The sequence below is a fragment of the Alnus glutinosa genome, chromosome 12 (genome assembly GCF_958979055.1).
Source record: "Alnus glutinosa chromosome 12, dhAlnGlut1.1, whole genome shotgun sequence".
Lineage (NCBI taxonomy): Eukaryota > Viridiplantae > Streptophyta > Magnoliopsida > Fagales > Betulaceae > Alnus > Alnus glutinosa.
In genome coordinates, this window is record NC_084897.1 from 24,030,988 (window position 1) to 24,044,836 (window position 13,849).

General features: G+C 38.6%; 2 protein-coding genes and 1 non-coding gene across 3 annotated transcripts; all 3 read right to left on the reverse strand.

Moving 5' to 3' along the window:
• Positions 1-4,081: 4,081 nt before the first annotated feature.
• Positions 4,082-5,934, reverse strand: LOC133851103 (ribosomal RNA small subunit methyltransferase, mitochondrial). Its single transcript, XM_062287412.1, has 2 exons — positions 5,142-5,934; positions 4,082-5,030 (listed from the first exon to the last, which is right to left on the reverse strand). Exons 1-2 carry the CDS (start codon positions 5,544-5,546, stop codon positions 4,272-4,274), a joined length of 1,164 nt encoding a protein of 387 aa, XP_062143396.1. The 5' UTR covers positions 5,547-5,934; the 3' UTR covers positions 4,082-4,271.
• Positions 5,935-6,050: 116 nt separating this feature from the next.
• LOC133851102 (serine hydroxymethyltransferase, mitochondrial) lies at positions 6,051-12,285 on the reverse strand. The gene is made up of 16 exons (XM_062287411.1): positions 11,747-12,285; positions 11,607-11,657; positions 11,379-11,465; positions 10,530-10,651; positions 10,308-10,384; positions 9,869-9,993; positions 9,424-9,516; positions 9,215-9,307; positions 8,901-9,098; positions 8,651-8,755; positions 7,875-7,940; positions 7,621-7,698; positions 7,288-7,399; positions 7,096-7,206; positions 6,758-6,929; positions 6,051-6,254 (listed from the first exon to the last, which is right to left on the reverse strand). The coding sequence occupies exons 1-15, from the start codon at positions 11,834-11,836 to the stop codon at positions 6,781-6,783; spliced, it is 1,557 nt and encodes a 518-aa protein (XP_062143395.1). The 5' UTR covers positions 11,837-12,285; the 3' UTR covers positions 6,051-6,254; positions 6,758-6,780.
• A 364-nt stretch (positions 12,286-12,649) lies between these two features.
• TRNAN-GUU (transfer RNA asparagine (anticodon GUU)) lies at positions 12,650-12,723 on the reverse strand. The gene has a single exon. It is a non-coding gene; the product is annotated as a tRNA-Asn (tRNA).
• Positions 12,724-13,849: the final 1,126 nt, after the last annotated feature.

The window sequence follows — 13,849 nt, forward strand, 5'->3', positions numbered from 1 at the left end:
AGGATGAAATAAATATATAAAAATGAAATTAGCATAAATTTAATTTTGACAACAAAAATTAAACAAAATAAGTGTTTCATAGTATATCAAATTTAATTAAAACACCTATTAAAATGGAATTTGTCGTTTTTTTGAATCACAAAAATCATCTATAAAATAAATTTACATGATTATGTTAGAGTCTTTAGAAAAGTAAGAAGAAAAAATTCTAAGTTAGCAACTAACGAACTCACATAAAGAACAATAGAATATAATAGCTTTCACATGTCAAATTCTCCAATTAATTGTTTAAACTTATAAGCATAATAACAAATATTCTCAATATTTAATAACCATAATATGGAAATTACAATACCAATTATATTAAGAATTGAGCTTAGAAAACTAACCTCAAAAAGTGCGATTTGTATTAGTAATTTTGCTCTGCTTTAATGTTGCGAATTAATTATTATTCTATGTCGTAAAACTCATATTAAATAAAAAAAATTAAAATCAAAATTTTATAATACCATAAAGTAAAAATTGAAAAAAAAAATAAAAAAATTTGTCAATAAGTTATTCAATAATCATCGCACAAATCAAATGATTTTTACTACACACACTAGTCACACAAATGAAAAAAAAAAAAAAAAAAAAAATGTACAAAATTTGACTTTTACTTCTTCATCAGACGTCACTTCTCATTGTTCAATTTGTACAAAATTTGAACATTAAACAATCTCTCTCGCGTAGAGAGAGAAAGTCTGAGAATCTTCTAGTCGGAGAGAGCTTAGCGAAGGAAGCCTGTCTTCCGGGGGGGGAGGCTTCATGCCTCCTCCTCCCGGCTTTGTTTTGTTGGCTCTGCTTTCCCTTGGCCGCTAAGGCCAGGGTTTTGTCTCCAAGCCTTCAGGGCTGTTGGAGTTCTTTCCTCCCAGTGTTTGCACTGGTGGAGGTTGTTTTGTTTTTGTCTTTCTTTCTTCTGTTTTCTTTGTCTTTGTTGGGAGCAAGCAGAGGTTTTGGTTGCTGGTTCGAGGAGATAGACGGGTGTTGGAGAATGGCCAGCGGAGATGGTGTTTAAAGTCAGATCTGTTAACCTCGGTTGGTCCTTGTTCGACATGAACCTTCCTGTTGCGGTCTTCGGCCCTCTCCGGTCTTGTTGGCTTCCTGGCGGGTCGTGTAGATCTTTCCTGGTCGGCGCGTGATCAGCACACGCCGGGGGTCTCCCTTCCTGCCCCCCGCGCGTGCGGGTTGTGGCTTGCTTTTCCGGCTTTGCTAGGTGCCGATCTGGACTTGTTGGGGGTCGTCCGTTGTTGGGGGGTTCCCGGAGGAGCCGTGTGTTCTGCACGCGCTTGGTTTCTCCGGCTGTTTGTTTTCCTGTGCTTGTATTCCAGAACTTTTCTTGCTTTGTTTGTAAATTCTTACCCTGTAATCACAGTCTACCGACCTTCGGTAGCTGCTTTAAGCTAGGGTTTTCCCTTGCTTTGTGATTAGAGGTTCATTACCTCTACTCACTACCATCGGCCGCCGGCCTTGTTTCAGCTTCGCCTACGGGCGTTTGTAATGCCTTCTGTTATTTGTGATTTGTTTTTTTCTGTGTAATGTTCTCTGTACCCTTTGGGTGGTTTCCGAGCGTTTTGCTCCGGCAATGAAGAAGGTGTTTGTTCAAAAAAAAAAAAAAAAAAAAATTTGTACAAAATTTGTCTTCTTCTCCTAATGAGTCACAATAATAACACTTTATTTAAACCCATAATTAGACTCCACTTTTCTTCTTCTCCACTCCTCCCGAGTCCCGACCTTTGCTTCCTCTATTTCTCTCCAACTTTAAACCCTTGCCTTTCCTTTTTCCTACACACTCTCTCTCTTCAGAAAAAGCAACGATGAGTCGTATCGAGTGAGACTCACAAACGCAAATATATCATATCCCAAGCCAAAGCATGAAAAAATAAAATAAAAGGAATCCCCAAATCCGTCTTTGAACCCTAATCAGCCCGTATCGATTTCCAGGAATTAAGAAAAGAAAGGAGAGAAAGAGAAAATGAGCCAGAAGTCAATGTTGGGTTAGTGTAAATTTTTTTTTGGGATAATTACACTTAACCTCCTGATTTATCCACGGTGTGGTGATTTATCCTCCAATATACCAAAATTAGTACATGACCCCCCGAACTTGCCAACGTGTGGCAAAATCAACCTTCCGTCCAATCAACCGTTCGTTTGGACGGAAAATCGGTCACGTGCAAGTCACGTGACTGTTTAAGACAGAGACCCTCCCCAAGTCACGTGAATTGCACGTGACCGACTTTCCGTCTAAACGAACGGTCGATTGGACGGAAGGTTGATTTTGCCACACGTTGGCAAGTTCGGGGGGGTCATGTACCAATTTTGGTACATTGGAGGGTAAATCGCCACACCGTTGATAAATCGGGGGGGTTAAGTGTAATTATTTTATTTTATTTTTAAATATTTTCCTTCTTTAAGTCTATTTTACTCTCACGACTACTTGTCACTTTTGTTCGACTAGAGTCTTATGTAGACTTTCTCAGTTTTTTCTATTTTCTTTTGTACTCACCTTCTCGACTTTTCTCCTATTTTCAAGACTCTTCTTCACCTGAGTCTAGCTTCTTCTAAAAGCCAATAATCCTTATTCCTCTTCACTTCTTCTTTAGACTTCAGTTTATTTTCGCCCTAAGGCGGTAAGTCAAGTTTTCAGCTATCTCTTCAGTTCTTAACCATATGACCAAAAAATAAAATATTAGGGTTTTGAAAACTTACAAAGTTAAAATGAAGGGGAAGCACCGAACGCTGAAGTCATAAAATATATATATAAATAGTTCATTCTATGATTAAAAAAAATAATTTGATTTGTTACAAAGTACAAATCGGTGAAATTAGTTTTTGTAAGTATATAAATAATATAATCTAATTTAGTAATAACTTAAGCTCAACGATACTCCTAAACAATTTTTTTTTTTTTGATAAGTAAGATATAAGAGTAAGGCGCCCCTAAGTACATTGGGAGTATACACAGGAACAGCCAAAGCTAACCCATAAAAAGAAAAACTCAACAAAACCCATAAAGACCAACTTTAAAACCCGCATGCAGCACCCACAACACCTAGAACCACAAGAAACCCAAAGCCCAAAAAACCAAAAAAGTCTCCCAACATTCACCCAAATCCAAAAGCACCCAAACCCAACATAAATACAAACCCAAAAATACAAAAGAGCCCGAATTACATCTAAAAAGCAAACCTAAAATACAAATCAAACCCCAAATATAAAAGAAAAAGAAAAAACTACAGTCGGTGGCGCATGACGCCACGCGCACTGGCACCGGTGCATGGTGCTGAACCAGCCAGAAAAATTGTTGGAAGTCGCAGAATCTGCTGGAAAAGTCGTCGGAGGGGTGTGTGCGCGGCGAAGAGGTCCCCAACACCGTAGATCTAACTCCCAAACTTAAAAAAAAAAACCCCTTGGCCACGCATGTTGGGACGGCGCGTGGCATCCACTCGTAGCAACGCCAACGATTGGGAAAGCCGGTTCATGACGGTGAAACCCTCGGTGAAGCACGTGCACTGGTAGGAGAATCCAAACATAGTAAATCTACAACCCATGATGTAAAAGAACCAAAACCCACGCACGACAGCGCAGCGGCCAACCACGAAAACAGCGTCGACGGAAGAGACCGGAACAAGCCGGAGAAGACCCAACTACCGAGAAGTACACCCAAGAAAAAGAAAAACCCTAAGAACCCAGAGAGGCAGAGGGAAAGAGAAGAAGACGTGAGGAAGGAAGAGAAGAGGAAGGGAGGAAAGAAGAGAAGAGGAAGGGAGGAGGGAAGAGGCCCTGGAACAGCCACAGAAGGAGGAAAAAGGGGGGGGGAAGCAGAGGATTTTGAAAAAAAGGGTGGAGAGCTTCTCTCTCTAAAAAATAGAGAGAGAGAGAGAGAGAAGCAGTTCCTAAACAAATTTATTGAACATTTAAAGCTGCTTCTGCAAAACATTTACTAAACAATTTTATATATAAAAAAAAAGTCACAGCAATTCCCTCAGAACAACTTTTGGCAAAATCATAGCATCAACAAACCATATATGGTGCTTAAAAGAAGATGTAAAGCTGGTCATACCCGACACGTTTCATATGTATATGTTTTTTGCTCTTTTTATCAACATGTTTAGTTCCCTAATCCCGTCCACATACCAAAAGCATGTGTTTTTTTCTTACGGTTACCAAACCTGCAAGGGAGAACAGTAGAACAGAAAATGACTAAATAATAGAATGAGAAGGTGACATTGCTATGAACTCAAAGCTGCAGCAAGTTTTACATTGTCTGCATCCCTAGACTTTGAGTGATCATGAAAATATATTCCAGCTTGATTAAATAATGCGAGTAAATGCTGTAACTCCTCATTAGACAGCTTTGAAGGCCTCTTATCTTCAAAACCACCTGAGTTTAGAACTCCTAGGATCTTCTTCCTGAACACAGTACTCATCGGCATGTCTTCTTCATCGCTGTCCACTCCTTCTTCATCATTATCAGCAGCAGCAGCATCATTGCTGCAATCATAATTGCTGTCATTGGAGGTACTTTCACCATTTGAGCAAGAGGTTCTGGAGATCCTCAACAAATCCAATACCTTCCTCTTCTGCTTAAATGTAGCGCCCAACGTCTTATTTTTCTTACTAAAACAGGTTCTCGTGAAAGCCCACCACTCGTCCAGATTCACATCAGGAACTTCAGCTTTGGGACGGATAATAACCACGGAGGAGTCAACCTTTGGACAAGGAACAAAGTCCCTTTTGCTGACGTCCATGACGAGCTCTACATCAGCCACCAGCTTCACATTTACCGCCAAGCGGTTGAACTCTGAGTCACCAGGATTAGCCAACAGTCTCCGTGCAAACTCTTTCTGAAGGAGAAGCGTGGCGCTCCTAAATGGGTTCGCCCCGTATGCTAATTTAGCCACGAGAGGCGAAGATATCCCATACGGGATGTTAGCCACCACAAGATCGAACTGAGGAAACTCGGTCTTTAATGCGTCTTTGCAAATAACCTGCAAAACCCATTTGCGAGAGCAGCTTATTCTCAGCAACGGACTCGTTTAAAAGGCTCAAAATTTTCAGCTAAACATTTCATCGAATACGTCAAAAGCAAGTTAACTTACAGTGAGTCGATCTTGAAACCCACGCTCGGCTACGCGTTTGTGGAGAATCTCAACCATTCGCCTATCAATTTCAACGGCGACAACCTTTTCGGCAGCTTCTAGAAGCCTCAGAGTGAGATTTCCGGTACCGGGTCCGATCTCCAGGACTGTATCGGTGGGCTTTACATGGGATTTTCGGACAATGGAGTCAAGAACTCTTGGGTTGGTGAGGATGTGTTGGCCCCTGCTCTTGTATAGATGCATATGCGTCTCTGGTTTCTCCTGTCTTCTTCGAATCTTCTCGTCATTGTCGTCGTTCTCGCTCTTGGGACGGCAACGACGACTGGACCTTGCGTGTAGTTGACGGGGTGAGAGCGAATGTTGCCCGGTGATGAACCTCGTAGGGGACTTGTGGAAGCGGAGCATGTGTGGTTTTTGAGAAAGAATTTTTGAACAAAAAAGTGTAGCATTTCTCTTTTTCGTGACGCTACCATACGTACGTGAATTTCGTTAGGCTAGTGGTATATAAAGGCGGAAGGTTGAAGCTACACGAAGAACGTCGACTTAAGAAGTCTTGGATACGTTTCTTTTTTTGGGGGCTACCAAAAAAAGAAACGTTGATCCTGTTAGTTAATGAAAACATGACAACCATAACATTGTTTTTGCAAAGCCATAGCTCTAAGGACGACCAACATTTTCTTTGGGTGACAACAATCGATCTTGAAAAAGAAATGACAAACCATAACTTTGTAACTTTATGATTGATTCTCTGTTTGAGGCAAACTAATATAATCGCCTCAACAAATACTTCCTGTAGAGTCCCTGTAAGTGTTACCAAAGGGTTCCTTCATAAACGAATTTTTTCAGTTATAAATGCCCATCATCATCAACAAAGAGAGCATATCAACATCTGCAATGCTAATTACATCATAGGTATAAAGAAGTAGCTGCATTTCAGATCAAAGCAAGTTTATTACATGGCAAGGCCTCAGTTAATACGTTTATACACATTAATGAAGCTCTAAATCAAGGTTTGATGGATTTATACAATAAAAGCTCTAAATGCACATCCTTGACATATGGCCTTTTCCCTTTGTCAACTGGGAAAACTCGAATGATTTTTGTTTACAGCGCCTGTTCCAAAAAGAGAAGGATTAGAACATTACCAAAATACTAATAAACAGAACAAGATGTGATCTGCCACATACCACAGAAGTAGTAACCAAAGGAAATTAAACAAAGATGCAATGAAAATGTAGACAAATCGTAATAGAAGAAGACCAGAACAAGGCATTTCTTTCTACTTCTAGGTATCACCGAAGTCCAAATGCATCAGAAATTAGTTTGGGAACCTGAAAATAAGTGATCAATTTTCTCTCTAATGTGCAGAAAACCTGCATGTATAGATCATTCTTTCTTTGGATCAAATCAATAATATCATTGTTACTTTTCCATTTTTACACTATCAATGATGCATGGAAGCCCCAAGGACACATTTTTATGCTAGGATGAATATTTTCAAATGTACCCCATCTACAACTTGCCATTGTTTTTCTCAAAAGTCACACGCAACTCTTCTATGAAAACCCTCATCAACGCCAACCCAAGACTCCAATGACATTCACGTGGTAACTTACCAAACACAAAGAGAATCTCTTTCTCAGTTCCCGTACTTCATGGTTTCTTTCTCAAACCCTATAGTAGGAAATTGCTTTGCATACTCCTCAACATCATGGCGGAGCTTTGCGATCTCAGATTGAAAGTGAGAAGCGGACTGCATTGTAGCCAAGAAGTCCTTCAACTTTGTTCCTGGTTTACACATCACAAATTAACCTGTATTAGTAGATTCAAGCGCTAAAGTTTTCACCTGTCGACCATTTCACAGCACAAGCATGTGTACATGCCCACATGAGTGGTGATCAGACAAGCACAAGCCGAAGGAGGATGAAATTTTCACTATCAAAGATTTAGACACCTTTAGTTTCTGCCTTGATCTTCAATGCCAACTTCACAGCAGCATCAAAGAAATCTGCTACCTTAGCAAAATCCTCCTCAACAAATCCCCTAGAAGTAAGAGCCGGGGTTCCTGAAGTACACAAGGATTCATCAGGTTAAATTACCAACAAAAAGTAAAAGAAGTAACAACTGATCAATGAAGAGTCTTTACCCATCCTGATGCCACCAGGAACCATGGCAGACACATCTCCAGGAACAGTGTTTTTGTTGGCTGCAATGTGAACAGATTCCAACACCTTCTCAACTCTGGAGCCATCAATACCCTGTAGAAAGAGAATAACAGTTGTGTTAACCTAATCCTACATTTGACAGAGAGGGCCAACATCTATAATGATTCTATCAGGATACTTTGTATTATCTTCCAACCAAGAGTCAGTAATAGATTAATTTCAAAGTTGTTGAACAATGTAATTAGAGTTGGATGATCCCATAAGACACAAACTGTAGCATGGAAGCTTCTCTAGAATAGTAAAGAGCTTATTACCTTGTTCTTCAAATTCACCAAGACTAGGTGGTTCTCAGTACCACCAGAAACAAGTTCATAGCCATTATTGATCAGACGCTGCAAAATTTGTCAAGTTTCAATAATTAAAACACCAGAAGCAAATTAATTAGATCCATATATTGATGAGAGAACATCATATAGATTAAAATTCCAAGATAACTCAACAAGATAAAGTTGTATTTACAAGATTTTTAAGTAAAGAATAAATTTTGCTGCATCCATCAATCTTATACCTGTGCAAATTTTGTGCAATTACTGAGAACTTGCTCTTGATAGCCTCTGTATTCTGGAGTTGTAGCCTGCATCCAGACCAGATTAAGAAAATAAGAAGAGTGTGAATTCAAAAAGATTGAAAAGCATTCAAGTGAAATGACAAGCTGATTTTGGTAATTTTGGAAAAACATACTTCAAGAGTGGGGTGGGATTGGGAAAGCGGGGAGGGAGGAGGTGTGTTTTGGAGGATATGATCCATGTATTGGTCATATAAAAGGAAATATGTAGAGACACTTGGGACTTGGGAGTCAGTCTTCCTTAAAATTGCGTTCAATACACTGCCTTTCAAACTATGATTTTTTTTTTTTTAATAAAATAAAATAAAATAAACCAATTTGGCACTTCCAATCTCATCCTGTGAATCTCATAACAAGCACACAAAGCCCAATTCATGCAATAACGCCTCAGTGACCAGTGTGTGTCAACCATTCCATTAAACAACACATACATTACTAACCTATAAGTATTGATAATGTGTACAAGAAGAAAAAAATAAAATACTAGAGCAAATGATTTACTTCGATGGGTACTTCAAACTTCAAATCATTTTTATGTCTACTTTAGTCTGCAACAACCATTTTGGGGGTATGGTCACTATTCCACAGAACAAACCCCAACCCTAACCAAAAAGTCAGTGACGTGGATCCCTTTCTGCCATGAGTAATTAGAGCAAAAGCTATGAAAATGGGAATAATTACCCAAAAAATTATCACAATTATCTTATTAGCAGGCAAACCTGTTTCAGTGCAACTGCTAAACCAGCAATTGTGTGGTTGTGTGGGCCACCTTGAAGTCCAGGAAAAACTGCCTGATTTATTTTGTCTTCATAATCATACAAAACCTTCAGGCAAAGTAAACAGTATAAAGTTTTGATCTATGTCATATATTTAACTCAATATCAGAAAGAGGCCTAGAAATGATGACAATAAGTAAAACTGGATTTGACACGGAAAGAGTAAATAATGTGATTTTTCAACGAAACTCACCTCTTTCCCTTGTTTGTTAATCTCTTTTAATCCCTTCCTGAAGAAAATCATGGCTCCACGTGGCCCACGAAGAGACTTGTGAGTTGTGGTGGTCACAACATCTGCATACTCAAAAGGTGATGGGATGACACCAGCTGCAACCAGCCCACTAATATGTGCCATATCTGCCAACAATATAGCTTTCTGTTTGTCACAGACCTGTCAAATACCAAAAATATGTAACCTTGGTTCCTCAAGACCATCACATCAGCTAAAAACCAATATACAGTAATACATGATAATTTATTGCTAGAGATCAATCTAAGGGAGGTTACCTTGCGAATACGCGCATAATCATACAGTCGCGCATAAGCACTAGCACCAGCTACTATCAACTTTGGCCTGAAGAGTGTGGCACTTTTCTCCAACTAAAATTCACATTTTATTGTGTCACACAAAGCTTCTACTTACAGATAGAGATGCGAATTTGAGAATTAGAAAAGGAAAGAAAAAAGAAGAAGTGGGAGTTGAGCTGCAAAGCTACCTGGTCATAGTCAATATAGCCGGTGCTCTCATCCAATCTATATGGCATTGTCTCAAAAAATATAGAGACTGCAGATATCTTTTTGGTGTCAGTCTGCACAATAGCAAAGAGAAACAATTTAAGATCCATATAAAGACAACCCAAAAATAGTGTTATAAACAAGGAAAGCTAATAAAAATTTGTTAAAACTCAAGTAGACAAAATCCACTTCAAAGTTCAAACCTCAACAAGATAAATTTTATGATCACAGTACGCTACACAAAACTTTGATGACTTCCCAAATAAAAAGAAATGCTACTGAAATTTGTGGAAATGATGACTAGATCTTCAAAGGAAATAAAATCCAATACGACTTAGGTCAATGCATGATAGATCTATAATGATCAGGAATCAGGATAAAAGAAGTAATTTTGCAGAGGCTAGGCTTGATGGAAGCTATGAGCACCTGATAGCCATGAGAAAGATGCCCACCATGAGGAAGATCAAGTGCCATGATTCTTTCATGAGGTTTTAACAACGCAGTGTAAACTTGAAAATTAGCTGGAGACCCAGATAGAGGCTGCACGTTCACTGCAATGTCAAAGGTGATACTAGATTTAGGAAAGCTTGTAAATGATCACATTCTAAGAAAATCAAGTCTATTAGGTTGACAATATTAGCGAGCAAAGGAAAGGTTCTAATCACATCCATTAGTCATTATGACTGGTAATTTCAGGTGGGATTCCATCCATACACATATTCATAGGTATGTGATTCAGAAATTATGCACATGTATGTGTTTTCAGGAAGTATCAACAGCCACCTACAAATGAAAGAAAGAAAACAAAAGCAAGAAAAGAAAAATTAGCTGGAGGCTCATCGCCATACAAAAGTAACATATTTACCTCCCCATTTTGCTGGATCCAACCGAAATGCCTCCAAAGCACGCTTCTGGCATAAGGATTCTGCCATGTCAATGTACCTGAAACGTGAGAGAGTTCCATGCTTTTCTTTATCAAAATTTAACCAAGCAGTCCAAAAATAACAAATTAAAGGATCAACAGCAAAGCTAATCGCAATAACATCCATGACAAGCACAAGCAAGAGATGAAGAAGATCCCACGTACTCGTTTCCTCCATAGTATCTAGCACCAGGATATCCTTCACTGTATTTGTTAGTCATGATAGATCCAACTGCTTCCATTACAGAGACAGAGGTGAAGTTCTCTGAGGGTATAAGTTCTAGCCCCTTTACCAACACAATAACGAACTCCAATAAGAAATAAGATCGCATAATAAAATGTGATTAGAAATTCATGCTCTAGAAAAACACTTAATCACTGATAAAATATATTTAAAAAAAAAAAAAGGAAAAAAGGGAAATCTGATTCTGAAATTTTGTCCATGGAACTAATACAACTATGCAGCTTAGTTAAGTTGGGTTTTAAAATTTTAATTTAACCTAGCACAATTGGCTGGAGACCACACCTTATCCAAAAAAAGAAAAAGAAAATATAATTTCCAATTATTTTCCTTAGTTCTCTTAAGAGAGATTGGTGAATGTTAAATCACCACTTGTTCTAAAAGCTTAAGTTAATAGGACATTGTAGATTTAATCATTTAAATTAATATCTTAACACTCTCTCTGAATTTGTAGGTTCAACAAATAAAATATTTAACTGAAATATAGATAAAATGTAGAATTGGATTTTGAACACTAGAGTGTGCTCGGATATTATATTAAATCACTAATTATCTAAAAAGTTTAAGCCGATAGAAAATTGTAGAATTAAGAATTTAAATTAATATATTAACAGTTGAAAATAAACAGAAACTAAAAGAGCAAGAAAAAAAAAATTCTATCACTTGGTCAAACAATTTTTTATCCCATTCTCATCCTAGTCAACCTAACAATCTTCGACAAAAAAAAAAAAAAAATTCAACCTTAAGTTTGACACTAAATGAGCAAGTGTTACCTTCCATTGTCTAGCTTTCTCAAGCTCTATAATGTTAGCAATCTCCGGATCCACAACCTCTAGCGGAGCATTCAATTGCTTTGGCCACTGTAAAAAACCATATACATATGCTTGAAATATATAAATTACTACTACCAAAACAGACCAATACATACATAAGTACGTATGTGTGAGTCAGTGTGTGTGTGTATGAATATATGAATACAGAGAAAGGATTCATGAGCTCACTGTGACGCGGGTTTTTTCCTTCTCGTAGACAGCCTCGTTTGGCAACGATGACTGCAAAACAAAAAAAATCCGAACGACAACAAGTTGTGAGATAAGGAACTAATTAGGCACTCAAAATAGTAAAGAGCAACAGAGAGAACCATGTAATAGAGGGAGGCGCCATTGAAGAGGGGGCGAATCGGCTTGTCGACGGAAGAGGCAATCCTGCGAAGCGCCATTGCCATTGCCATCCCTCTCTCTCTCTCTCTCTCTCTCGGCTCGCTCGCTGTGGTAATTTATCGTTGTCTGGTATGTGGGTGAGATTTTGGTGGTTGGAGAAAAATTTCTTGGTTTTCTGGATTTGTCCTTGTCCGAGGTTGGTTACCTGGTCGTTGCCGATCTATTCGTTAGAGCAATGACATCCGTCTGATCTACCTACTTTTTGAAATACCCATATTTGACTGCCTATTTTACTTATTTGTTAATATTTATGTCGTTTTCAAAAGAGAAAACAAAATGAATGAAAAAGGGAAAAGTGTTATCAGATGGATGAACTGCCAAAACTATTATGAGCATAAATTGATGCCCAGTTGAAGGTGAAGAGCCAGAAAGAGGTTGTGTAAGAAATTTTTACAATAGAGATACGCCAGCCATGAAAACCCTATCCGAACTTGGGATTTTGGTAGCCACAAAGCGAGTCCTGAAGGATATAACCAGATAGGATGCCATGTTTGAGAGACAGACTTGGCCACCTAAGCATTTGTGATTTGAATAGCTCGTTTTCTTGGAGATGGTCAGATCATGGCTGGCTACAGACAAAATCAGCTTCAGCTAACCATGGCCACGAATTCACTGGGAGGATCACAAGGATACGGGCTTGGGCTGTATCATCTTATTTGGGATTTTACGTAAAAACCTATTCCGGCGCCTTTTAGCCCAATAATTGAGCTAGCCCATATACAGATTGACTTGGGCCGTGTGTATGGGTTGGCGAGAAACGGGCCTGGGCTTTTTCAGCGCAATTAAGAAGTTAAAAGTAGAAAAGCGAAAAATAATAACAAACGCGCTAGAAGGAGGGGTCGAACCTCCGACCTTGCGGTTAACAGCCGCACGCTCTAACCAACTGAGCTATTCCAGCGTGTTGATATGTGTATTCATATAACTTTATTATCTTGTCCAATTTACAATCGGTAACAATGTGAACTGAAAATCTTCTTGCAGAGCAGTATGATTTGCTAAAATTGCTGCTGAATAATCTGAAGCAGTATATCACGGGATATTCGGTATGATAAAATCTATAAGGACCGACATATTCAAGAAGATGGGACCCCTGGATGATACTTGGTAGAAGAGTCATTAATTAATAGGCAGTGAATTGAAGGAGACTTTTCCTCCACCCTGCAGCAGGTGTTGGGTGTTTTTTTACTGTTGTATTTCAAGTTTTGTTGTTTTTTTGTGGGATTTTGAGTCCATATGCTTATGTGATTTGATCTAGTATATGAGACTTTTATGCTGGCGTTTTTTGCCGATGACTTTGTTCTGACCTCTGTCAGTCCCCCCTTTGGTTCTTGCTCTTGTTTTTTGTGGGATTTTGAGTCCATGTGTTTATGTGATTTGATCCAGTAGATGAGACTTTTGTGCTGGTGCCTCTTGCCAGTGACTTTGTTCTGACCTTCGTTAGTGCCCTTCTTGCTATTGTTTTTTGTGAGATTTTGAGTTCATGTGCTTATATGATTTGATCCAGTAAATGAGACTTTTGTACTGGTGCCTTCTGTTGGTGACTTTGTTTTGATTTCCGTCGGTACCCTTCTTGCTATTTTGGGGGGTTTGAAAATGGTTGAAAAACTTTTTAAAATTCGTGTCATTTTTTATATGCCTTAATTGACGGCCTTTACATAGTCCTGTCATTCATTTGGTACATTTTTTTTTTTCATTTTATGTTGATTAATTCACACTGATATTATATTTGTTAGAACAAATTTCAGTTTGATAACGTGTAGATCTCGAGATATTTGTCCAACAGTACCGATACTTATTGTTGGATTGTCAAACTCTTTTGCTGTACGTCTTTTGTTTTAGTGCATGTAATCCTCCCCTCCCCTCTTATTGCTTGGAAAAAAATAAAAAAGCAGTGAAGAAACCATGAAATGCCATTGAGTTCATTAATGGGTCAATGACATTATATGGGATGGTGTTAATATATGTAACACTCAGGTCTATGAAGAGCATAAACACTTGTTTCTCTAGCTATCAGACACCACACC

Coding starts and splice junctions, on each gene's coding strand:
- LOC133851103 (XM_062287412.1), bottom strand. CDS start 5,546: ATGCTCCGCTTCCACAAGTCCCCTACGAGGTTCATCACCGGGCAACAT. Junction 5,031..5,141: donor GGTTTCAAGATCGACTCACT/GTAAGTTAACTT, acceptor TGGGTTTTGCAG/GTTATTTGCAAAGACGCATT.
- LOC133851102 (XM_062287411.1), bottom strand. CDS start 11,836: ATGGCAATGGCAATGGCGCTTCGCAGGATTGCCTCTTCCGTCGACAAG. Junction 9,517..9,868: donor ATCTTTCTCATGGCTATCAG/GTGCTCATAGCT, acceptor GCTATTGTGCAG/ACTGACACCAAAAAGATATC. Junction 7,699..7,874: donor ATTGCACAAAATTTGCACAG/GTATAAGATTGA, acceptor CAAATTTTGCAG/CGTCTGATCAATAATGGCTA.